Source organism: Oncorhynchus kisutch, linkage group LG19, assembly GCF_002021735.2.
Source record: "Oncorhynchus kisutch isolate 150728-3 linkage group LG19, Okis_V2, whole genome shotgun sequence".
NCBI lineage: Eukaryota > Metazoa > Chordata > Actinopteri > Salmoniformes > Salmonidae > Oncorhynchus > Oncorhynchus kisutch.
Window position 1 is genome coordinate 19,279,467 of NC_034192.2, and position 26,375 is coordinate 19,305,841.

General features: G+C 42.1%; 1 protein-coding gene across 1 annotated transcript in view; it reads left to right on the top strand.

Moving 5' to 3' along the window:
- The first annotated feature begins 6,608 nt into the window (after positions 1 to 6,608).
- Positions 6,609 to 26,375, top strand: part of acadvl (acyl-CoA dehydrogenase very long chain) — a 35,981-nt gene continuing 16,214 nt past the window's right edge. Inside the window, exons 1-15 of the mRNA XM_020452192.2 lie at positions 6,609 to 6,946; positions 7,039 to 7,108; positions 10,130 to 10,204; positions 10,436 to 10,508; positions 10,610 to 10,674; positions 11,777 to 11,911; positions 14,402 to 14,546; positions 14,870 to 14,999; positions 15,936 to 16,061; positions 16,868 to 17,066; positions 17,220 to 17,324; positions 18,699 to 18,785; positions 21,270 to 21,332; positions 23,994 to 24,095; positions 24,323 to 24,420. Coding sequence (XP_020307781.1) covers positions 6,876 to 6,946; positions 7,039 to 7,108; positions 10,130 to 10,204; positions 10,436 to 10,508; positions 10,610 to 10,674; positions 11,777 to 11,911; positions 14,402 to 14,546; positions 14,870 to 14,999; positions 15,936 to 16,061; positions 16,868 to 17,066; positions 17,220 to 17,324; positions 18,699 to 18,785; positions 21,270 to 21,332; positions 23,994 to 24,095; positions 24,323 to 24,420 — 1,544 coding nt within the window. The 5' untranslated portion in view covers positions 6,609 to 6,875. The remainder of the gene's footprint in view (positions 6,947 to 7,038; positions 7,109 to 10,129; positions 10,205 to 10,435; positions 10,509 to 10,609; positions 10,675 to 11,776; positions 11,912 to 14,401; positions 14,547 to 14,869; positions 15,000 to 15,935; positions 16,062 to 16,867; positions 17,067 to 17,219; positions 17,325 to 18,698; positions 18,786 to 21,269; positions 21,333 to 23,993; positions 24,096 to 24,322; positions 24,421 to 26,375) is intronic.

The window sequence follows — 26,375 nt, forward strand, 5'->3', positions numbered from 1 at the left end:
CTCACGAAGCTGGTTGAAAGAATGCAGAGAGTGTGCAATGGTGTCATCAAGGCAAAGGATGGCTACTTTAAAGAACTTTTTTTAACCCTTTTTTTGGTTACTACATGATTCCATGTGTGTTATTTCATAGTATTGATGTTTTCACTATTATTCTACAATGAAGAAAATAGTAAAAATAAAGAAAAACCCTTAAATAAGTAGGTGTTTCCAAACTTTTGACTGGTACTGCATGTTATGTCAGAAAAAAATAAGTAATAAATTCTTCTGTCCTAGTTAAAAACAAGTTATCATCCAATAGGCTTTGATTGCATTTCCAATGACATAAGAAAGTAGACATCAAGGTTGATTAAGCCTCCTCCGTGTATATCTCACTAGGTCAGCATATTAAACCTCCATATATCCACTAGTTCCAATATATCCATGATATTCATGATCTCCTTAAGTGCATGAGGGTGATAGTTTGTAGTGATTTCCTTTTTCTTTTTTTTCACCTTTATTTAACCAGGTAGGCTAGTTGAGAACAAGTTCTCATTTACAATTGCAACCTGGCCAAGATAAAGCAAAGCAGCTCGACACATACAACAACACAGAGTTACACATGGAGTAAAACAAACATACAATACAGTCAATAATACAGTAGAAAAATAAGTCTGTATAGAATGTGAGCAAGTGAGGTGAGATAAGGGAGGTAAAGGCAAAAAAAGGCCATGGTGGCGAAGTAAATACAATATAGCAAGTAAAACACTGGAATGGTTGATTTGCAGTGGAAGAATGTGAAAAGTAGAGAAAGAAATAATGAGGTGCAAAGGAGCAAAATAAATAAATACAGTTGGGCTAAATTATAGATGGGCTATGTATAGGTGCAGTAATCTGTGAGCTGCTCTGACAGCTGGTGCTTAACTTTTTATGACTGCAGGGTCAGTATGGAGTAGCTTGGATGAAAAGGTGCCCGTTGTAAACGGCCAGCTCCTCAGTCTCAGTTGCTAATATATGCATATTATTATTAGTATTGGATAGAAAACTCTGATATTTCTAAAACTGTTTGAATTATGTATGTGAATATAACATAACTCATATTGCAGGCAAAAACCTGAGAAATTCCACCTCCTGTTTGGATTTTTTCTGGGGGTGGCAGATTTTCAACCAAGCTCTAATTGAAATTACAGCGAGATATGGATGAGTTTTTACTTCCTACACCTTCCACTCGGTGTCAACAGTCAATAGAACTTTGTCTGATGACTCTAATGTGAAGGGGGTCAAATGAGACTGGAAATAGTCACCACTGCCACGAGTTGACCATGCTTTCACTATGCGCGTTCACAGGGGAAGGACCTGCATTCCACCGGTCATCTGAAGTCATTCTAATTCTCCGGTTGGAATGTTATTCAAGATATATGTAAACAACATTCTAAAGATTGATTCAGTACATCGTTTGACATGTTTCTACTGACTGTTACGGAACTTTTGGACATTTTGTCATGTTATAGTGGACGCGCTTTGTGACTTTGGAATTGTTTATCAAATGCGCTAACCAAAGTAGCTAATTGGACATAAATAACAGACATTTTAGAACAAATCAAGCATTTGGGGCGGCAGGGTAGCCTAGTGTTTAGAGCGTTGGACTAGTAACCTGAAGGTTGCAAGTTCAAACCCCCAAGCTGACAAGGTACAAATCTGTCGTTCTGCCCCTGAACAGGCAGTTAGCCCACTGTTCCTAGGCCGTCATTGAAAATAAGAATTTGTTCTTAACTGACTTGCCTGGTTAAATAAAGGTTAAAATGTTTTTATTGTGGACCTGGGATTCCTAGGACTGTATTCTGATGAAGTTCAGGAATGTATTTTCTGGTTTCTGTTGACTCCAACATGGCGGCTAATTTGGCTAATGTTCTAAGCTCTGTCTCAGATTATTGCATGGGTTGCTTTTTCCGTAAACTTCTTTTGAAATCTGACACAGCGGTTGCATTAAGGAGAGGTATATCTATAATTCCATGTGTATAACTTGTATTATCAACGACATTTATGATGAGTATTTCTGTTGAAACGATGTGGCTATGCAAAATCACTTGATGTTTTTGGAACTATTGAATCTAATACGCCAATGTAAACTCAGATTTTTTTATATAAATATGAACTTTATCAAACAAAACATGCATGTATTGTGTAACATGAAGTCCTATGAGTGTCATCTGATGAAGATAATTCAAGTTTAGTGATTCATTTTATCTCTATTTCTGATTTTTGTGAATGCTATATTTCGCTGGAAAATGGCTGTGCTTATTGTGATTTGGTGGAGACCTAACATAATCGTTTGTAGTGCTTTAGCTGAAAAGCATATTTGAAATCGGACACTTTGGTGGGACTAACAGCAAGATTACCTTTAAAATCATATAAGACACATGTATGTTTTAGGAATTGTAATTATGAGATTTCTGTGGTTTGAATTTGGCGCCCTCTATTTTCACTGGTAGTTATCATATCGATCCCGTTAGCGGGATTGCAGCCATTTAAAGCTAGTGAGGGAGATAAGTGTTTCCAGTTTCAGAGATTTTTGTTGGCATTTTTGTTGGCAGCAGAGAACTGGAAGGAGAGGCTACCAAAGGAAAAAATGGTTTTGGGGGTGACCAGAGAGATATACCAGCTGGAGCGCATGCTACAGCTGGGTGCTGCTATGGTGACCAGCAAGCTGAGATAAGGGGGGACTTTACCTAGCAGGGTCTTGTAGATGACTTGGAGCCAGTGGGTTTGGCGATGAGTATGTAGCGAGGGCCAGCCAACGAGAGCGTACAGGTCACAGTGGTGGGTAGTATATGGGGCTTTGGTGACAAAACAGATGGCACTGTGATAGACTGCATCCAATTTATTGAGTAGGGTATTGGAGGCTATTTTGTAAATGACATCGCCGAAGTCGAGGATTGGTAGGATGGTCAGTTTTACGAGGGTATGTTTGGCAGCATGAGTGAAGGATGCTTTGTTGCAAAATAGGAAGCCATTTCTAGATTTAACTTTGGATTGGAGATGTTTGATGTGACTCGGGAAGGATAGTTTACAGTCCAACCAGACACCTAGTTATTTGTAGTTGTCCACATATTCTAAGTCAGAACCGGCCAGAGTAGTGATGTTGGACAGGCGGGCAGGTGCAGGCAGCGATCGGTTGAAGAGCATGCATTTCGTTTTACTTGTATTTAAGAGCAATTGGAGGCCATGGAAGGAGAGTTGTATGGCATTGAAGCTCACCTGGAGGGTTGTTAACACAGTGTCCAAAGAAGGGCCAGAAGTATACAGAATGGTGTCGTCTGCGTAGAGGTGGATCAGAGACTCACCAGCAGCAAGAGCAACATCATTGATGCATACAGAGAAGAGAGTCGGTTGTTGTGGCAGAATCAGAATTCTTTAGGTAACATTGATAAATAAGATGTTTTATCAATTTTCATAAGTATGCTCATGTGGGAAAAAGATACTTGGGCCCCAGAGAGGGGAGAGGTCAGGCTTGTCTTCTTATGGGAATGTGTCTGTAACTATTACATGTCCCCTCTGAGGTTGCCCTTATCTTGATTTAGTATATGGCCTAGGTGGCTCACTGTCTTTTCTGATCTTGTCCAGGAGGGGGTGTATTTGAGATGGGAGTATCTAGAATTGACAATTGATATATGCCATTTGATGAGGTAATGTTTTGGTCCTAAGTGGTACCAAGAATGAGATAGGAACTTCGTTTAGGAGATGAAACTGAACGATAATTTATAGCTAATGCTGTCTGGCTATGGGATACTCCTTTCTCAAGTAAAGTCTTCCTTTGTAATGTTCCTAAGATCTGTTATTTGTCATGTGAGTTGAGAGGGGTGTGTCTTGGCTATAAATGATACTAAGAATTGTTTTGTAAGCACTCTCAGAGAATTCATTTATAGACACTGAATTGATCTGAGAGTCACAGGGCTATGGCGAAGCTCATATAATTAAATATGGACTTTATGATATAGCTCTGACTTGTGTGTGGTTTGGTAATACAGGAAAGTTCCACGACATGGTCCAAGCATTGAACCCTGTGGCACCCCCATAGAGACTGCCAGAGGCCCGGACAACAGACCCTCCGATTTGACACACTGAACTCTATCAGAGAAGTAGTTGATGGACCAGGCGAGGCAATCATTTGAGAAGCCAAGGCTGTCGAGTCTGCCAATGAGGATCTGGTGATTGACAGAGTCGAAAGCCTTGGCCAGGTCAATGAATACGGCTGCACAGTATTGTTTCTTATCGATGGCGGTTAAGATATCGTTTAGGACCTTGAGCGTGGCTGAGGTGCACCCATGACCAGCTCTGAAACCAAATTGCATAGCGGAGAAGGTATGGTGGGATTCGAAATGGTCGGTAATCTGTTTGTTGACTTGGCTTTCGAAGACCTTAGAAAGACAGGGTAGTATAGATATAGGTCTGTAGCAATTTGGGTCAAGAGTGTCCCCCTCTTTGAAGAGGGGGATGACCGCAGCTGCTTTCCAATCTTTGGGAATCTCAGACGACACGAGAGAGGTTGAACAGGCTAGTAATAGGGGTGGCAATAATTTTGGCAGATAATTTTAGAAAGAAAGGGTCCAGATTGAATTATTTACGGTCCATTGAGGTATTTAAAACAGTATTATAATCTCCCACCATAACAATAGTCTTGTATTGCTTGTAGGGTTGATAAATTATTTTATGTATTTTCAGAGAAGCGTGGACCATCATTATTTGGACCGTATAGATTAATGAGCCAAATCTGTTATAGTCCAACAACATACTTAAAATAATCCATCTACTTGGATCTGTTAGGACAATTTGCACATTAGAAGCAAAATGATTGTTAATGAATATCATCACCCCTTTTGGGTTTCGTTGTCGATGGGATAAGTATACCCCCCCCCCCCCCCCAGTCCTTTTTCCACACAAATTCAGATGTATTTTTTGTGAACTTGTTCTAATAGCCTTTTGGTAAAGTTCTCCATGTTTGTTGTCAAGGAGGCTAATTTGTTTTTATACAGGATGTACCGCCCCCACCTACTATCACCCAATCATGCCAATACATAGCTATACGGAGCTATGTGGAGCCCTCCACATTGTTACAAAATCTGGGAGGCTCATGGCATCACCGTACTGAGCTCGATTTGGCCTTCACAAGCCTCGGAGGCTCTGCACACCCTCCACACAGAGCCTCTGGACCACATGTTCGGAACAAGCATCAATAGACTTCAATCCTGCTGTAGAATTCATTCCAGCCATCAAGAAGGTCAAAATAATTAGTGACTAAAATGAACCAGTCACTCAGAAAAAAAAGAATAATGACTCTTGAGTCAGTAAAATGAGTGGTTCAAAAATAACTAATCATTCGCGAACTGGACATCACTATTGTTCACACGCGTATCTGTGTTGGACTTTAGCTATACAAGTTCACAGTCCAACTTCAAAACATAAATGAGAAAAAAAACTGTAACAATATGCAGATCAAAAACATGAAAACAACCCATTTATCATGTTCTGTGTTGTTAGGAAGCCACGACTATTAATTGGTCAAAACGTAGAGTATGGCTTGAACCAGAACCGATAATTAAAAACACAATATTTTAATAATCAAATTATTGATTATTCAAATGATTGGTTATTCAATTTCTTGTTATGTAATGTTTCCTTAGACAAAAAAAAAAAAAAAACATTTGTTTGATTTCAGATTCAAATAAAATAAAAGAGGCAGGACTCTTTACTCGAGTTGTATCTTGTCATGTAATAGGAAATATTAATTCGATAAAAACTACAACTATTTTTCATCCACATTGCCACGCTTCATAAATACTGCACCCTCATCTTCAAAACTCCTAGTTATACAACCATATAACTTAGAAATTCGCTGGAAAGAAACTTGACAATTATTTATTGTTTTGGTGAATAGTCATGACTGGTTCAGTTTATCTGTCCTGTGGTAAAACAATGATTATATTGCTGCTTACACCTTGATTACACCAACAGAATATTGGTACATCAGAAGTATGGAATGCGGCATTAGCCTTGCAGAAATTGTAGCAGAAGGTGAATGATGAATTTTTGTTCCACACATATTCAGATGATGATGCGTTCTATTTTGCGCAAAAGTACTATCGTTGGGATCAAGGCGTGACAGAAATTGTAGCAGAAGGTGAATGTTGAATTTTTGTTGCACACATATTCAGATGATGCTGTGTACCATTTTGCGCGAAACACTGTCGGCGTGATTAAGGCGTTAATCTGGATGCAAATTCAGTTTTGAGTTCCACAGGAGTCATTTGCGTACCTGGACGTTTCTGACTGGTCTTGGAACTATGACAACTGGATGGGATATGTAGTGATTTTGCCAACACAGCCTATGCCCCTTAACCTTTTTTAAACTATCGCATTTTTTAAAATTTAAATCGGCATGTATTAGTATAATGAATAATCCAGGAATGGAACAAGCTAATTGGCTCGAGAAAAGTAGATAAAATAGAGACTCTACAGAGCTACAATGAATTGCTAAATTACCTCTGGACAGGAAGAGTCTACGGAGCTCCTCCTCCACCTCGTCACTCTATGCCGCCTACACTTCCGTATTTCCGCTGTGTCCTGTGCATAGATTCCAAGAAGCTAGACAAGTCTTCCGTATACGCTGTCTAGACCCGGTCAGACAGGCAGCTGGTGTGTCTAGAATACTCTTTCTATGCTCTGGCCATTTTCTTCAGTGTAATTTTTTCTAGGTTACACAACTGCAGCAGCCTACTTGAATAAGTAACAGATTTTGACTCAGAAGGACAAATTCGTCCATTTGGAGCGCTGATTCGGGACACAAGATCAAACAGATCTCTTTAACCTAATTCTATAGATAATTAAGGCGGTCGTTCAATATGCTTTTGGGCAAAGTGAGTTTGACTCCTGCTTTGTGCACAGCACTTCGTATCTCCCCTGCCTTTTCCGGGTAAGTAAATACATTCTCACTGACAAAACCGCTTTAAAACGATTTATTTATATACATTAAATCATTTTCAATTCGTATTTGTATTCGTGTAGGATTCAGAAGCAGATCGGAGCAGCAGCCACGCAGAATGCCCGCCTCTATGCTTCTTCTCAGGCCGCGGAGGTAGGCAGTGCGCTGTCATAAAACACAACACTCACAGCCACGCACTCGTTTTCCTGCTAAAATTGGAAACATTGTATCAATGATCAAACATTGTAACAGTGATTATTCTAAACAGGGGCGTTTATGTTGCCATCTTGACAGCTCATGGGTTATGTGTTCAGGTGTTGAAACAAACCATGCTGCGTCATAATGTTGTATTAATACAATTTTATCCAAATGAGATAAGCGTAACTGATAAAAAGATGACATTGCTTCCAGTGGAGGTAACCTATATGGACCTACCATATCCATCAGGATATGTAGTAGCATCGAGAAGTGGGGGAAAGTTCACCGTGGACTCACGTGACTCCAATCTAGGTTATAGGTGGTGCTGAGTTCTATTTCCATTCAATGATAGACAGGGGACAGCAGGACACAGCCAGGTCACACAGTACATGTGTCTGACCAATGACCATGTCAATAGAGTACCACAATAACCATAAAACCTAGTGGTCAAACAGGGAAATGGTTCCAATTGTTTTTCCACCATACATTTTTCCCATAGGGGATTGTAGAAACACTTAAAATAAGGGCCGTTGGGTGTAGGCTTACCCTGGCGTGACGTTTTGATAACCATGTAAATCTCTCTCCGACAAGGTGATTTTTATCAATATATGTCCCTGTATTCACCTCCCAAAAATGAAATGCTAATTAGCTGCTAATGTGGCTATCATAAAGGATATTTTCTCCAAACAATTTGAGGGAGTGCGCACATGTGGCTATTCTGTGTTGAGTGTTAACAAAGAAACAGGTACTCCAATATGCTTCATTTAGAGTTATGTAACTTTAGTTGTCATACATATGCTGGGCTATATGTTTTAGATTTTTTAATGCATTGTAAGGCTGCATGATGAGAGTAATGAGGATTTGAAAAAAGTCACATCAAAGGCATGAGCTCTACTTTGTTGTTTTTTTGCGCAGGCTGTACACACTTCATCAGTCTCTCATTCACAATTTGACAAGCACTTGATAATGCCTCAAATTTCCCAGCTGCATCATCTATATGTGTGGCCGTAATGCCCCCTAAAAAAAGTCCATACCTTTTGCGGTTAGTGGCCGTTGTGCCCTTTGGCTGAAAAAATAATTATAATTCCCTTCTCCTGGCTGCGTGCCAAAGCACCTGTCATTCACATGGTTCTCTGTCACACGATTGGGTCTTTCTCACAGGCTAGTGAGAGTGTGAAGACTGACATATCGGGGGCGCAACTGCACATGTCCTTATCCCATTCCAAGGTGCATATTGGAAGAACTGTCCACATTTACTTTTCGTCAGCCAACAATATGAGTAGGCCTTGTGAACAGCAAAAGCCCTAGCCTATGTCAATCTACTATCCCCATAGTACAAAGGTCAACTATTCTATTCTGTGCGAGAAATAAATATTCCAAACATAGTCTGGGACTGTTGTTGGGATGCGATAGATCCCAAATGAATACAAATTCTAGCATCAAAAAACATATTTTACGCAATGTGGCTGACACAACATTAGAACGTTTAGCTTAAAATGTTGACCAGCTATTAGGCTATTTCTACACATTATAAGCACAGCAATGCGCACACCGCGATAGGCTCGAAGTGTGATTGTCCCATTAGCTTGAAAACACCATTATCAAAAGTGACCCAAATGCGATTATGCATGTAACGCTTTTATTATAAAGGTGCATTCTTATGGTGAAAATGATCTTCCCCAACCTTGAAACTCATGCTCTGTGTAGGTAGGTATGCCAGTTAGACTCAACACCCATTGTAAAGCGGATTAATATGCTTCATTTTAAGAAGTTATTCAGCCACTTGAGTTGTGATACAAACCTTATCAAAACATATAGGACTATGGGCTGGGCTACATGAGGTGTGCGACTATGATTTGTAGAAGTTGCAAAAAAAAGGCATTGGGCTGTTTTTGACTTAAGCTTTTTTTGCCTTAAGCTGGGCATCATTCACAAGTGATGGGCTATTGTTGCCATAGATATCCGGCACTTACAAAATATCACTGGTAGACGAGATGGTGGCGCTATAACACGTGATTGAAAATGCATACATGAAAAGGTCACGCCCCTCACCCCGTTTGATCTAAAGTCATGAAATTCGGTACATATGGTGCTTTCACTTCAACTGGGGGGAAAAAAAAGAGGTAAAATCATGATGTCAGTGATCTCCAGGTCGGAAAGTCAGAGCTCTAGAAAGAGGCCCAAGTTTCCGACTTGGAATTTTGAGTTGGATGACCGTTCCAAAAAAATGCCAGTTGGAGCTTCTTTTTTTTTTCTTCTTCTCCAGCGTTCCCAGTTGTCTTGAATGCGACAATAGGTCCCTCTCCTCACAAGGAACACATTTGCCTCATGGACCCATACGGTCCACCATGATGGATTTTCTGCCATTAACAATTCTGTGAAAAACACTTAAAGCTATGAGTCTTGCTAAGCCACTTGACATCCCAGACACCACTGGCCTGATTTTGACAACTTGGGTGAATGATGTGTCTTGCCATAGATATCTGTAATTTACAAAATTACACTGATAGGCCCAAGGGTGGTACTATAGTAATCAACTGAAACTTATATCAAGCATGTTGTCCCATTTTGAGCTTAAATTGTTGTCACTAATTGGCCCAAGACACTCCGGGGCGCGGCATCATTCGTGGGGGACATGTTTAATGTTGCCTTGTTTTTAAATGAACACTCAAATTCTTAAGAGTAATATATATTGTTTATCTTTCATATTTAATCCTTGTGTATAGGAGCAGGGTCTCCTACTGTAGCTTTCACAAACCCCTTCGCGATTGTTGCCCATATCCCCTGTCTAAAGTACTGTACCACTCCATTCAATTATCCTGATCCTACCTATCAATAATCCATTGGAAATTCACTTCTTTCAGTCCCTATCTCTCTAACATATTGTAACCATAGAACTTGAATGATATTATATTTCTATGGTTGTAATCTCTTCTCTCTGTATGACATTGCTTGTTTGTGTTTGTCTCTCTACAGGCAGTACTGGACAAGCAGGCTGTTGGCACCACCACAGCAACCAAGGCAGCCACTGCCAAGAAGGCACAGAGCGTGGTATGTGTTCTTAGATCAGCCTTCCTCCCTATAAAGTACTGCTTCACTGAGGTTGTCCATACTGGATGCGGCTACTGTTTGGGTCTCCATGTTTTAAAGTTCAAGATCAACAATTATGACTGAGCTGCGCTTAGATCCCTCTGAAATGCATTAGGAAGTACAGTATGCATTTCCTGCTTTTTTTTGTGACAGTTGATGATATATCAACATGACCCCATGTATCTCTTGTAGGAGTCCCAGTCTTTTGCCGTCAACATGTTCAAGGGCCAGATCAACCCCTCGCAGGTCTTTCCCTTCCCCTCAGGTGAATGGACTAGTCATGTATTGTTATGCAGCCACTTAGCGATGATGTAAAGGAGACATGTTGGAACATCTAACGGTTGTGGGCTTTTTGCTGTTTTCCAGTGATGAACGAGGAGCAGACCCAGTTCCTCCAGGAGTTAGTCCCACCCGTTTCCAAATTCTTTGAAGTGAGTTTCAATTCACCTTTTTCTTGTTTTTGTGACCAAATGTTTATTTTATTTTACAAATAGTAAACCACAACACATATTTCCTCTTTAGTTATTCAAGCTAAATTTCTTTACTGCCACTAGATTTGTCATCAGGGTCACCTTCATTAGGGAACACCGTAGCAAAATGTTTCTTATTGGACAAGTTCAGATAGTTTTGATTATCTGTTAGATTATTGTCTGAATTGGACCGTATTCCTCCATTTCAATACTACTGAACATGGCCCAGGTTGTAACTGTCCTCTGTCTCTCGGGCTGGCTCGTGGGTGCTGTAGAATATATATATATATATATATATATATATATATATATATATACTGCTCAAAAGAAATAAAGGGAACACTTAAACAACACAATGTAACTCTAAGTCAATCACACTTCTCTGTGACATCAAACTGTCCACTTAGGAAGCAACACTGATTGACAATACATTTCACATGCTGTTGTGCAAATGGAATAGACAACAGGTGGAAATTATAGGCACTTAGCAAGACACCCCCAATAAAGGAGTGGTTCTGCAGGTGGGGACCACAGACCACTTCTCAGTTCCTATGCGTCCTGGCTGATGTTTTGGTCACTTTTGAATGCTGGCGGTGCTTTCACTCTAGTGGTAGCATGAGACTGAGTCTACAACCCACACAAGTGGCTCAGGTAGTGCAGCTCATCCAGGATGGCACATCAATGCGAGCTGTGGCAAGAAGGTTTGCTGTGTCTGTCAGCGTAGTGTCCAGAGCATGGAGGCGCTACCAGGAGACAGGCCAGTACATCAGGAGACGTGGAGGAGGGCAAGGAGGAGCACTGCCAGAGCCCTGCAAAATGACCTCCAGCAGGCCACAAATGTGCACGTGTCTGCTCAAACGGTCAGAAACAGACTCCATGAGGGTGGTATGAGGGCCCGACGTCCACAGGTGGGGGTTGTGCTTACAGCCCAACACCGTGCAGGACATTTGGCATTTGCCAGAGAACACCAAGATTGGCAAATTCGCCACTGGCGCCCTGTGCTCTTCACAGATGAAAGTGTAGGTAAACTTCCGACTTCAACTGTATATATGGTATGCTGTAGGAGGTGAATGACCCAGCAAAGAATGACTCCCTGGAGAAGGTGGAGGACAGCACCATGGAAAGCCTGAAAGAGATGGGGGCCTTTGGTCTGCAGGTCCCCCAGGACCTTGGGGGCGTGGGCCTCACCAACACACAGGTGAGAACATACACCTTTATCTCTATACACACACAGTCTTGTACAACTAACCTTGTGGGGACACACAATTCCCCAAAATTATATTTTCCCTAACCCATACCCTAATTTCTAACACTAAACCCCATTGAAATAGCATTTGACCTTGTGGGGATAACAAAATGTCCCTATTTGGTCAAATTTTTGTTTGTTTACTATTGTTGTGGGGAATTCTGGTTCCCAACAAGCATAGTTAAAAAAACACACTGACTTGGGGGGGGCGTGGGGGTAACACATAGGGACGCAGACAGACAGACACACACACACACACCTTAAGAGCAATACCCCAACCAGGACGCAGGTAAGCAGGGATACCCTTTTACCTCTATACAGCAAGAACACAGTCTATTCAGAGTACTGTACCAACACATAATACACAGGTCAGCAGAAATACCAGCACACGGGTGCAATGATGCATATACAGTGCCTTTGGAAAGTATTCAGACCCCTTGATTTTTTCCCCCCCACATTTTGTTATGTTACAGCCTTATTCTAAAATGGATTAAATAAATATTTTAATCCTCAGCAATCTACACACAATACCCCATAATGACAAATCGAAAACAGGGTTTTAGAAATTTTTGCTAAATTATTAAATATAAATAAACAAACACCTTATTTCCATAAGTATTCAGACCTTTTTCTTTGAGTCTCGAAATTAAGCTTAGGGTTATCCTGTTTCCATTGATCATCCTTGATCTTTCTACAACTTGATAAATTCAATTGATTGGACATGATTTGGAAAGGCACACGTATGTCTATATAGGGTCCCATAGTTGACAGTGCATGTCAGAGCAAAATCCAAGCCATGAGGTCAAAGGAATTGTCCGTAGAGCTCCGAGACAGGATTGTGTCGAGGCACAGATCTGGGAAAGGGTACCAAAACATGTCTTCAGCATTGAAGGTCCCCAAGAACACAGTGGCCTCCATAATTCTTAAATGGAAGAGGTTTGGAAGCACCAAGATTCTCCATAGAGCTGGCCGTCAGTCAGCCTTGGTCAGGGAGGTGACCACGAACTCGATGGTCACTCTGACAGAGCTCTGGAGTTCCTCTGAGAACCTTCCAGAAGGACAACCATCTCTGCACCACTGTCAGGTGCCTTTATGGTACAGTGGCCAGATGGAAGCCCCTCAGTAAAAGGCATGACAGCCCGGAGTTTGTCAAAAGGCACCTGAAGACTCTCAGACCATGACAAAACAAGATTCTCTGGTCTGATGAAACCAAGATTGAACTCTTTCTGACCTGAATGCCAAGCGTCACGTCTGGAGGAAACCTGGCTCCATCCCTACGGTGAAGCATGGTGGTGGCAGCATCTTGCTGTGGGCATGTTTTTCAGCGGCAGGGACTGGGAGACGAGTCAGGATTTAGGGAAAGATGAAAGGAACAAAGTACAGAGAGATCCTTGATGAAAACCTGCTCCAGAGCACTCAGGACAGACTGGGGCAAAGTTTCACCTTCCAACAGGACAACAACCCTATTTATTTATTTAACTTCATTTAACTAGGCATTAAAAAAAAACTATAACCTTTATTTAACTAGGCAAGTCAGTTAAGAACAAATTCTTATTTTCAATGACGGCCTAGGAACAGTAGGTTAACTGCCTGTTCAGGGGCAGAACGACAGATTTGTACCTTGTCAGCTCGGGGGTTTGAACTTGCAACCTTCCGGTTACTAGTCCAACGCTCTAACCACTAGGCTACCCTACCGCCCCAACCCTAAGCACACAGCCAAGACGACGCAGGAGTGGCTTCAGGACAAGTCTCTGGATGACCTTGAGTGGCCTAGCCTTAACTTGAACCCGATCGAACATCTCTTGACCTGAAAATAGCTGTACAGCCATGCTCCCCATCCAACCTGACCGAGCTTGAGAGGATTGGCAGAGAAGAATGGGAGAAACTCCCCAAATACAGGTGTGCCAAGCTTGTAACGTCATACCCAAGACTCGAGGCTGTAATTGCTGCTAAAGGTTCTTCAACAAAGTACTGAGTAAAGGGTCTGAATACTTATGTCAATGTGATATTTACTTCTTCTTTTAATACATTTAATACTTCTTTTTTTACACATTTCTAAAAACCTGTTTTTGCTTTGTCATTATTGGGTATTGTGTGTAGATAGCCGAGGGGGAAAAATATATATATTTTAGAATAACACTGTAAGGTGTTGGTGGCGTAGCTGCTGTTTGTGAAGGATGCTACCATAAAGTTCAAGCCATGTCTTAGACCACTGGATAAAGAATGATGTGCCTGTGGTAGAATATCCATGTCGAAACAAGTCGGCATGAAACTGAGCTATGTATGTTGCTCTTGATAAGGATGGCAGCAAAATAACCTTCAAGACTCAGCTGTTTTTTTTGGTTTTTACCTTTGTGTCCTCTGACAATAGTACACCAGACTGTTAGAGTACTGTGTAAATTAAGTACACTAATGTTTTAACCTCCTTTTTTTATTGAACAGTATGCCAGGCTGGTGGAGATCGTGGGCCAGCACGACCTGGGGGTTGGCATCACTCTGGGTGCCCACCAGTCCATCGGTTTCAAGGGCATCCTGCTGGTTGGTAGTCCCGCCCAGAAGGCGAAATACCTGCCCAAGCTGGCCACAGGTGAGAGAGAGAGAGGCGGCAGGTAGCCTAGTGGTCAAATCCCAGAGCTGACGAGGTACAAATCTGTCCTCCTGCCCCTAACAAGGCAGTTAACCCACTGTTCCCCAGTAGGCCGTCATTGAAAATAACATTTTGTTCTTAACCGACTTGCCTTGTTAAATAACGGTAAAATAAAGAGACTTTGTCGTTACTCTCTCTTACAGTCATTCTCTTTGGTTCTGCCTATGTATTGTTATACCTAGACTGTAATTCCACGTATAAGGCATTTCAAATCTGTTGGCCTTAATTCTCTTTTTCTTCCTCTTCTTTCCTCTTTTATCTAGGTGAGACCCTGGCTGCTTTCTGTCTGACTGAACCCGCCAGTGGCTCTGACGCTGCGTCCATAAAGACCCTCGCTACGCTCTCTCCCTGTGGAAAACACTACATCCTCAATGGAGGCAAGATCTGGATCAGGTACTGCAGGACCACCAACATTGTGCTATCATTTAGTATGGCGCAAACACTGTGTGGTTTATGTCCTGTACACAGTCATAGCAACATTGGAAGTCTACATACACAGCCAAATACATTTAAACTCAGTTTTCACAATTCATAACATTTAATACTAGTAAAAATTCCCTGTCTTAGGTCAGTTAGGATCACCACTTTGTTTTACAAATGTGAAATGTCAGAATAACAGTAACATTTATTTCAGCTTTTATTTCTTTCATCACATTCCCAGTGGGTCAGAAGTTTACATACACTCAATTAGTATTTGGTAGCATTGCCTTTTAACTTGGGTCAAATGTTTCGGGTAGCCTTCCACAAGCTTCCCACAATAAGTTGGGTGAATTTTGGCCCATTCTTCCTGACAGAGCTGGTGTAACTGAGTCAGGTTTGTAGGCCTCCTTGCTTCCACACGCCTTTTCAGTTCATCCCACAAATTCTCTATGGGATTGAGGTCAGGGCTTTGATGGCCACTCCAATACCTTGACTTTGTTGTCCTTAAGCCATTTTGCCACAACTTTGGAAGTATGCTTGGGGTCATTGTCCATTTGGAAGACTTGAACTGTACATGCTGAATTGCAGTCTACAGACAAAAAAAAGGAAAAGTGATAGTAGTTAGATGGGATAAAATGGAGTCATGTAGTCTCTTGTCAGCTTTGGGTGATAGGAGGAAAAAATAATTTTGTAAGGCATTCTCGCTTTATAACATTTGCTCTTTGCATTTACCTGTTAAATCAGTTTAGATGAAGGCGAGAAAAGATAAAGACTTAAGACAATTGAGACATGGATTGTGTATGTTTGCCATTCAGAGGGTGAATGGGGGGGGGGGGTCCTAATATAGAGTTGTGGTTGTATACAGTATTGCTATTGTTTTCTTTATCCTGACTCTGTCTGTGTTGTCAGTAATGGTGGTCTGGCTGAGATCTTCACAGTGTTTGCCAAGATGCCCATGATGGATGAGAAGACCGGACAAATGAAAGACAAAATCACAGCCTTTATTGTGGAGAGGAGCTTCGGAGGAGTGACACAGTGAGTGGTGGATGGAGGGATGGGTGAAAGGATGGGTGATGGATAAAGATATGGAAGGATGGAGAAAGGGAGGGATTGGAAGAGGGAGGTGTGAAATGGGGGAATTTACATAAGAGTATATGTACTGTATGTTTCTTGTTAGAAGCTTTAAAGACTATCCCAGTCTCTCTATTTTCTGTCTGTCCATAGTCTTGTTTTTAGTGAATATTTTAAGAAGTTTTTGTCCTGAAGATGCACATCCACATTTTAAAGAAGTTGCAGACTAAAAGACAAAACAAAAACATTTAATTTCGGGCTTTAAGCAACCACTTTTCGTATACACCCCCCCCATTTTTAAATTACGATCTTGTCTCATCGCTGCAACTCCCCAACGGGCTCGGAAGAGGCGAAGGTCGAGTCATGCGTCCTCTGAAACATGACCTGCCAAACCGCGCTCCTTAACTCCCATCCGCTTAACCCGGAAGCCAGGTGCACCTATGTGTCAGAGGAAACACCCGCCTCAAGGAGTCGCAAGAGCACGATGAACCAAGTGAAGCCACCCCGGCCAAACCTTCCCCTAACCCGGACGATGCTGGGTCAATTGTGCGCTGCCCTATGAGACTCCAGGTCATGGCCGGTTGTGACACAGCCCGGGATCGATCCCGGGTCTGCGATGCAGTGCCTTAGACCGCTGCTCCACTTGGGAGGCCCTAAGCAAACACTCTTATCCAGGCGACATATTGTCAATGCATTCATCTAAGGTAGAGAAGACACAACAACATGACGACGTGTATCGTTAACATTTCCTTGCCTTCTACCTCATCCAGCGGTCCCCCTGAGAAGAAGATGGGCATTAAGGCATCCAACACGGCAGAGGTGTACTTTGAGAACGTCCCGGTACCCATTGAGAATGTCCTGGGAGAGGTAGGTGGCGGCTTCAAGGTGGCCATGGCCATCCTCAACAACGGGCGCTTCGGCATGGCCGCCGCCCTCTCCGGCACCATGAAGGGAGTCATCACCCAGGCTGTGAGTAACGCTGTGTGGGACTATCCAAATAAAGTGTTACCTCCTATTTGCCCTTCAGTTGAGTCTGTCTAGTCTCATTGAAGCTCTGTTACTGTGTTGGTTTTAGCACTTCTTGACCTCCCATACTGACACCTGTCCTGTCTCTTTGCCCAGGTGGACCATGCAGCCAACAGGGTCCAGTTTGGCAGTAAGATCCACACCTATGGAGCTATCCAGGAGAAGTTGGCACGCATGACTATGCTGCAATATGTCACTGAGGTACACAGACTATCTATTGATTGATGATCAATTTATATCTTGCTTTTCCACACACTCAACACTCTTTTACATAGTATGAGGAGAAACTCCCCTCAACCACCACCATGTGTAGCACCCTATGGGTGATGCCTTGGCAGCCATTTTACTTCAGAATGCTCGCCACACTTCAGCTGACATGGTATCAGTGGAGGCTGCTGAGGGGGTGACGGCTCATAATATTGGCTGGAACGGACCAAGTTGAATGGCATCAAATACCTGGAGACCATGTGTTTGATGTATTTGAAACCATTCCACCTATTCCGCTCCAGCCTTTACCACGAGCCCATCCTCCCCAATTAAAGCACCACCTGTGCATTGTCTGCTTACAGCCACTGGCAGAAAGACGGAAGCCATCGCATAATGCACATCATAATCCATTACTCAATCAACCAAATGTATTTATAGAACTTCATCAGATGACACAAAGTGCTGTACAGAAATCCAGCCTAAAACTCCAAACGGCAAGCAATGCAGGTGTAAAAGCACTGTAGAAAGGCAGGAATCTACACAGACTATTGCAGCATAGATACTGGGCACTTAGACGGGGTTGGGGGACATTGTGGCCCTGTCCGACGTTACTGCCAGACAGGGCCAAACAGGCAGGATATAACCTCACAGACTTTGCCAAAGCACAGCCCCCACACCACCAGAGGGAGCTCAACAGACCGCCAACTTACTACCCTTACACAAGGCTGAGGATAGCCCACGAAGATCTCCCCCACGGCACGAGCCCGAGGGGGTGCAAAACAGGACAGGAAGGTCACGTCACTGACTCAACCCACTCAAGTCGAGTATAGCGAAAAAAGCCTGGCAAGACGTGATGCACCCCTCCTAGGGTCAGCATGGAAGAGCACTAGCAAGCCAGTGACTCAGCCCACATAATAGGGTCAGAGGTCAGACTACATTCAATCACAGGACCTACTACAGAGATGAGTTCAGTAAAGATCGGCAAACCATTCCATAAAAATGTTGTTCTATAGGAGAAAGCCCTGCCTCCAGCTGTTTACTTAGAAATTCTAGGAACAATAAGGAGGCCTGATTCTTGTGACCGTACATGTAGGTACAGTACCAGTCAAAAGTTTGGACACCTACTCATTCAAGGGTTTTTCATTCTTTTTACAATTGTCTACATTGTAAAATAATAGTGAAGACATCACAACTATGAAATAACACAGATGGAATCATGTAGTAGCCAAGAGAGTGTGAAACAAATCAAAAATCTATTTGAGATTTGAGATTCTTCAGAGTAGCCTCCCTTTGCCTTGATGACGGGGAGCTTATTTTGGTATCCTGTTGGGATTGTCATGTCCTCTTCTCCCCTCCCCTTTCTTTCAGTCCATGGCCTACATGATCAGTGGGAACATGGACAGTGGATCCAAAGACTACCACATTGAAGCGGCCATCAGCAAAATCTTTGCCTCTGTGAGTACAGCACTGTCTGGGTTTTATCCTATCCTCTTTTAAGCATTTCCAAACTATTACTTCAATTGTGTAAATATTCCATAAGATACATTGCAAAATGAATGCACTTTGTTAAGAAACTTCAACACAATGTATATTTGAATCCGTCAGAAAATGTATTGATTGATCCAGCATAGACTGTAAATACTAAAATAAGATTAGTGTGTTTTCTGACGGTCAGACAAGTTGCCTGCCCAGAATGCAACTCACTTTGAAAGGCTTGACTTAACAAAAGCCCATTGAGATGTGCACGATTCAAGACGGGTGCGCTCCACACTAGAGGTGTCCAAAAAGTTAGATCCGTTCTGGATCCTTGGCTTTCCCACCCGGCCAGATATGCATAAATAAAATTTTTTTAACAGAACTGTTCTGAATGGACCTGAGGGCAGTCGGACCTAAAAAGGCCCGTGGATAAACGGATCCAAACAGACCCGTGCCGGTTCGGATCTGAGAGACCCGTTCAGATTCGAGAGTAGAAAGAGGGAGAGGGAAAGAAACCTCAATAAACAAGCGATATTGGCCAAATGATCCACAGTTACGTGTCCTTAACTATCTTTAACAAATCAAAATCGATATGTAGCACACTCAATTATTAGCATATTGTTTTATTGGTTTTTACTTTCCTAAAACAATGATTCACCTGTCTGAGATTTGAGTGCTGAAAGCAACAGGGCATTGTATGCCTATAGGTCTAGTTGTCCACTGTATGATATGAACATTTCCAATCTAAAGGAAGAGAAGTTTAGGCCTAGATATACCAGCGCCATGTTCCCAACACCGACATGCATTTCTTTATAGGGAAAGGGGGATATCTAGTGAGCTGTACAACTGAATGGGGAACAGTGGGTTAATTGCCTTGCTCAGGGGAAGAACGACAAATGTTTACCTTGTCAGCTCGGGGATTTGATCCAGCAACCTGTCTGCTACATTATATTGTTAGATTAATGGAGTTACTCTGTTGGCCCTAAAACATTCTTCCTCGCCTCACTGTCGGAGAGTTAGTGAGGAAGAAACCTTCAAAGGTTTCTTCACTTTATTAGGTTAATATCAAGTCTACAAGTCAGTTAAATGTTTATAAGGAAAATAGGAGCAGGTTATTATATTGCGTCATTAAGTTTTGCATCTCACCTTATGTTTTTCCCTTTCCATGGTTTGAGTGAGAGTAACCCAATAGGCCTACCGGTAATTCTATTAGATTGTGGCAAACACAACATTAACTTAATTTGGCCAATGAAAATGGCTCAAAAGAACTCAACAAATGTCAGCAATTGCTAAGGCCATTTATTTTCCAACAACCCTATTTTTAACCCATCTCTAACTAAATATAGCACACAATTAAAATGACAGTGCAAACTTAATTTAGCCAATTATAAATGTATCAACAAAATTCAACAAAACACTTTGCATATATAAAGAACTGGTTTTGATTCTTAAATACAGCTATAATTGTCATGATTATAGCCTAATGATAATAAATACGAAAATAAATATGTTTGAAAATTTGCATCAAACCTGATTAGCGAGTAGCACACATTCTATTTGGCCGGGCCAACATTCTTCTTACCTGTGTCCTCTAAAACTTGTCCCCAAGGACATTCCCCTTTATAGACTTCATTTCACTATAATCATCCTCCTCTAACTTGTATTTTACTTAAATGAAAAAGGCCTCCATCTTTGCTATCAACAGTAGCCAAGGATACTTTCACTTGCGCGCGCTCTCTCGCTCTCAGCAGGAACATGTGACGTGAGCAGCCGAAACCAGTTTCAGCTGGACATAAGCTATACATTTTATTGTGTTGCAATTGGCTGACACCGATAACACAGTTCACATCCACTCGCATACATTCAATTAACTGAGCATGGTTCAGTCAGGCAGGTCCAGTCGGCAAATCCATTTGATTTGCACATACCTGATACTCATGGCAATTATATCAACCAGATGACCCAGATCCGAGACAAAAAGTCCGAATTTAGGACTCGTACCCGCTCGGGTCCAGGGTCGAATATCGGATCTGTCAGACCCATGCCTCTACTTCACGCTGCTACAACTCGCACGCTACAGGACTGCAACAGCAGAGAAGATTAGCTTCACGGTTGTTGCGGAAATTGACCTGCTACTACTGTTTACTTTGTGCATCTATTCTAGGTAATCTCACTCAGTCGACCTTTAAACCCAACCTAATTTATGGCTTGCCCCAACACCTTATGCACCACTGCCCCACAGTGGCAGGAAGTGACATCCCCAAAAACACACAAGCTATACCACACATAAATAACTCCTAGCCTCCCACGCATTGGCTATTTTCTGTCCTTAACACTCAAACTGAAACTAAATAATATAAAAATGAAATAGAAATGTTTTTTTGTAAAGCAAAATAATCTTAACTAATAGAAATGAAAAACAAATTTAAAACTATAATAACCTTGTCTCTCTCTCTTGTGTAGGAGGCTGCCTGGGAAGTGACTGATGAGTGTATCCAGGTCATGGGAGGAATGGGCTTCATGAAGGTGAGTCTGCGTCACTGGATGGCTGCTGGGATTGTTGGGAGGGGTTGTGTGTGTCGTACATAGAAATATAGTGCTTTATACAGACCTGAAAATGGATAGAATTTCTTACCGGTATGCAAATGCACAAAACCTTTTTTTATGGGCCTAATAGAATGACATATAGAATCCCTATTAATTCAATAGGATCTCTTTGGACCTGGAAGAAAAGATTTGTTACTATTATACAGTAATTTTTTTATTGTCATTTCACAATTTCCACCCAAATTAAGAGATGATAAAAAAAACAGCGCACACTTACACACACGTGTGTGTGTGTGTGTATGTGTGTATGTGTGTATGTATGTATGTATCTATATCCTCCTCCCCACCACTCTCACCCTGTTTCCGTCATTGTATCTCTCAATACATACATTTTAAACGAACATACAGTCAGAAATTAAACACAAAAGCTCAGTTTAAAGAAAGAAGTTAGGTACAGTGTAATTCTGAAACCAATAGACCACCACCACCATTGTAAGAAAATTCTTGCAGCGTAATAGCTGATAAATCAGGTTCTAGATCATTTAAATATGGCCCCCATACTTTGTAGAACTGATCTGTTTTACAATGTGTTCGGGTGCCTGTATCAGTGTTACATTTAAGACACTGAGGAGAAGAGGAAGTGGGGCTAAAAGCATGTCTGTGATCTGGGGATATATGCAATTTGTGTATTATTCTGAACTGGATTGCTCTAATACGATTGCATAGAGATGCTAAAACAATATATCTCCAAATGTCCTCCCACATCTCTTCATCAATAGTAACAGACAATTCTTTCTCCCACACTTGTTTCGCCCTCTGTGTGTTGACAGTAGAAAAGGACCTTAAAGCATCATAAATTAAACTTAAGACATTTTCCTTTGTGGGGAAAAAAAGCATTCATTCAATGAGACACACCAGGATTGTCAATTAAGGTGGTGCTCTTCAAAATATAATGTCTTACTTGTAGAAAGAGGAAGAAGTCCTACTTTGGGGGTTTGTATTTCTCAACCAAATGACAATAAAATCAGCAAATAAATAATTTAGTCTGCCTGTGCCCTTATTAAGTCAAAAGTTAAAACCAGCATCCAGCAATCCTGAACCAAAATCTGGACTGTTAAGAATTGGGAAAAGAGCAGAGGTTAGTTTGAACCTTCCCAAAAAACATTGAACTGATCTCCTCCATGCTTTGAGTGTTAAGTGGAATGGGGTTATTGCAGTGATCCTTTACAGTTTTGAAGCGTCTGAAAAATACAAGCTCCTGTAAGGAGTATTTAGAAAAAGAAGTCTCAATGTCTAACCAAATAAAGGAGTTATCGTTTGCGATCCAGATAAAGCCTGCATGACCTTTTTTTTAATGTGTCATAAACTTGATGGATCTCTCGCATAAGAGGACGAAACAGAAAAAAATGATTTAAAACTGCAGTTCCTCACAATAAAATTACGGCTCTTAATAAGGATTGTTTAAGAAGACCAGCTCTATACAACATTAAAACATTGTTTTGAGCTGTCAAACAATCAATTCAGTAGGCTCCTGTAAGCTTGCCTACCTGCGTGCTTTCGTCCACTCTAAAATAATTCCTGCAACCATACTGTACACCTGCCATTTTAATGAATGGAAAAGACATCTGTTACAAAACACACAAAAAATCTAATGAATGAAATTCAGTGATTTGTCATTTATTAGGCCTACCTTACAAGTAACCTGAATTGATGTCATCTGCCGTCCGTGCGTTTCGGTCTCAGCCACTCATCTCTGCCTTTTGTAGACTCACTGTTCTCATCGAACCACACTGCATTTTGGAGCGTATTCTACATGTTTTCAAGTCCATTCGCTCATGTTTCATGCGACTGACATGGGGTAATGATAAATAATAGCCTACAGTTTTTGGCATCTTTAGTTTTAACTATTGTGATTGACTCATGTTCGACTGGTACGGCGTACCAGCTTACTTTCATCCCTGGTTTAATGTCAGCGTCTTGCATAGAAATAGATTTAGATCACTACAATGGACATTGTTGGTGTGTAGACATGACTACAGAGAGGTGCTATTGGTTTATGCTGGGTGTGTGTGCTTACTGTGAGTGACTAGGAGTGGTGCCTTTTTGAAGACTGATTTTTATTTTATTTTTTATTTTTTTGAACTTTACCAATTTTTCTCCCCAATTTCGTGGTATCCAGCTACTATAGCTACTATCTTGTCTCATCGCTACAACTCCCGTACGGGCTCGGGGGAGACGAAGGTTGAAAGTCATGCGTCCTCCGATATATAACCGCACTGCTTCTTAACACAGCGCCATCCAACCCGGAAGCCAGCCGCACCAATGTGTCGGAGGAAACACCGTGCACCTGGCAACCTTGGTTAGCGCGCACTGCACCCGGCCCGCCACAGGAGTCGCTGGTGCGCGATGAGTCAAGGATTTCCCTACCGGCCAAACCCTCCCTAACCCAGACGACGCTAGGCCAATTGTGCGTCGCCCCACGGACCTCCCGGTCGCGGCCGGTTACGGCAGAGCCTTGGCGTGGACCCAGAGTCTCTGGTGGCACAGCTGGCGCTGCAGTACAGCGCCCTTAACCACTGTGCCACCCGGGAGGCCCTGAAGACTGACATCTTATGGCTGTTTCCTATGGTCTGTATCCAGGGCTCTGGTGTGGAGAGGGTGATGAGGGATCTTAGAATCTTCAGGATCTTTGAGGGAACCAACGACATTCTCAGACTGTTTGTGGCTCTCAACGGATTCCAGGTACACTACATGTCAGCTATTTTGTCTGAACGATCATACTGTTTTTTAAGTAGAATTACAAGAACGGCAATCCCCATTCAAGTCACTGTCTCATGATGGGTGGGCCGGAGGCCATATTCAATCTACCCAATATATGTCCCTGTTGTAGTAATTCTATTCCTATGGCGTTTTCAATGTCGGTGTGCGATATGGAGAGTGAATGGTATTGATCTTCCTGTTGTTTCCAGGATGCAGGGAAGCACCTGAAGTCTCTACAGAAGGCTCTGAAGAACCCTCTGGGCAACGCTGGGCTGCTGGCTGGAGAGATCACCAAGAGGGCCAAGAGGTCAGTGTGTAACACGCTGTTTAAGAAGCCCACTTGTCAACACACTAGGGCTGACCCCATTTAGTCGATAGTTTGGTCGACCGAGATCTCTAGTCGAGCAGTAGCAAAAAAATAAAAAATACCTAAAAATCTCATGTTGTACAAGACACCCGTCTGATTTGAGCTGAGTGGACTGATCCATTGTGGAGGCCGTGGGGATGGCTCAGTCCATTACGTGCTGCTGAAATTGTATATGGATATATTACATAAGAACGATGGTGTAACACTAATAAAAAAGGATATTTGAAAACAAATGCGCTTTCTTCCACGTTGGATAGTCGTCGCTGTCTGCGGTTCTGAAACGCATCAGTGCGCTGTTGAATTAGGTGCCTTTTCCTAAACCATGTTGCTATGTGAATAGGTAACCAGCATATTGGTGTTGAGAACAATATGCGGGGGCAGCAGAATGAGGAGATGACAAGACAGCCCTTGTCTTATTGTCTAAGAAAAGTGAGGAGAGAGGAGACCCCAACATAATTAGGTCTATAATCAACAGTCTAACTGTTAATTTGGATTTATAAATCATATACATGTTTATATACAGTGGGGCAAAAAAGTATTTAGTCAGCCACCAATTGTGCAAGTTCTCCCACTTAAAAAGATGAGAGAGGCCTGTAATTTTCATCATAGGTACACTGCAACTATGACAGACAAAATTAGGAAAAAAATCCAGAAAATCACATTGTAGGATTTTTAATGAATTTATTTGCAAATTATGGTGGAAAATAAGTATTTGGTCACCTACAAGCAAGATTCCTGTCTCTCACAGACCTGTAACTTCTTCTTTAAGAGGCTCCTCTGTCCTCCACTCGTTACCTGTATTAATGGCACCTGCTTGAACTTGTTATCAGTATAAAAGACACCTGTCCACAACCTCAAACAGTCACACTCCAAACTCCAATATGGCCAAGACCAAAGAGCTGTCAAAGGACACCAGAAACAAAATTGTAGACCTGCACCAGGCTGGGAAGACTGAATCTGCAATAGGTAAGCAGCTTGGTTTGAAGAAATCAACTGTGGGAGCAATTATTATGAAATGGAAGACATACAAGACCACTGATAATCTCCCTCGATCTGGGGCTCCACGCAAGATCTCACCCCGTGGGGTCAAAATTATCACAAGAACGGTGAGCAAAAATCCCAGAACCACACGGGGGGACCTAGTGAATGACCTGCAGAGAGCTGGGACCAAAGTAACAAAGCCTACCATCAGTAACACACTACGCCGCCAGGGACTCAAATCCTGCAGTGCCAGACGTGTCCCCCTGCTTAAGCCAGTACATATCCAGGCCCATCTGAAGTTTGCTAGAGAGCATTTGGATGATCCAGAAGAAGATTGGGAGAATGTCTTATGGTCAGATGAAACCAAAATATAACTTTTTGGTAAACTCAACTTGTCGTGTTTGGAGGACAAAGAATGCTGAGTTGCATCCAAAGATCCTACACCATACCTACTGTGAAGCATGGGGGTGGAAACATCATGCTTTGGGGCTGTTTTTCTGCAAAGGGACCAGGACGACTGATCCGTGTAAAGGAAAGAATGAATGGGGCCATGTATCGTGAGATTTTGAGTGGAAACCTTCTATCAGCAAGGGCATTGAAGATGAAATGTGGCTGGGTCTTTCAGCATGACAATGATCCCAAACACACCGCCCGGGTAACGAAGGAGTTGCTTCGTAAGAAGCATTTCAAGGTCCTGGAGTGGCCTAGCCAGTCTCCAGATCTCAACCCCATAGACAATCTTTGGAGGGAGTTGAAAGTCCGTGTTGCCCAGCAACAGCCCCAAAACATCACTGCTCTAGAGGAGATCTGAATGGAGGAATGGGCCAAAATACCAGCAACAGTGTGTGAAAACCTTGTGAAGACTTGCAGAAAACATTTGACCTCTGTCATTGCCAACCAAGGGTATATAACAA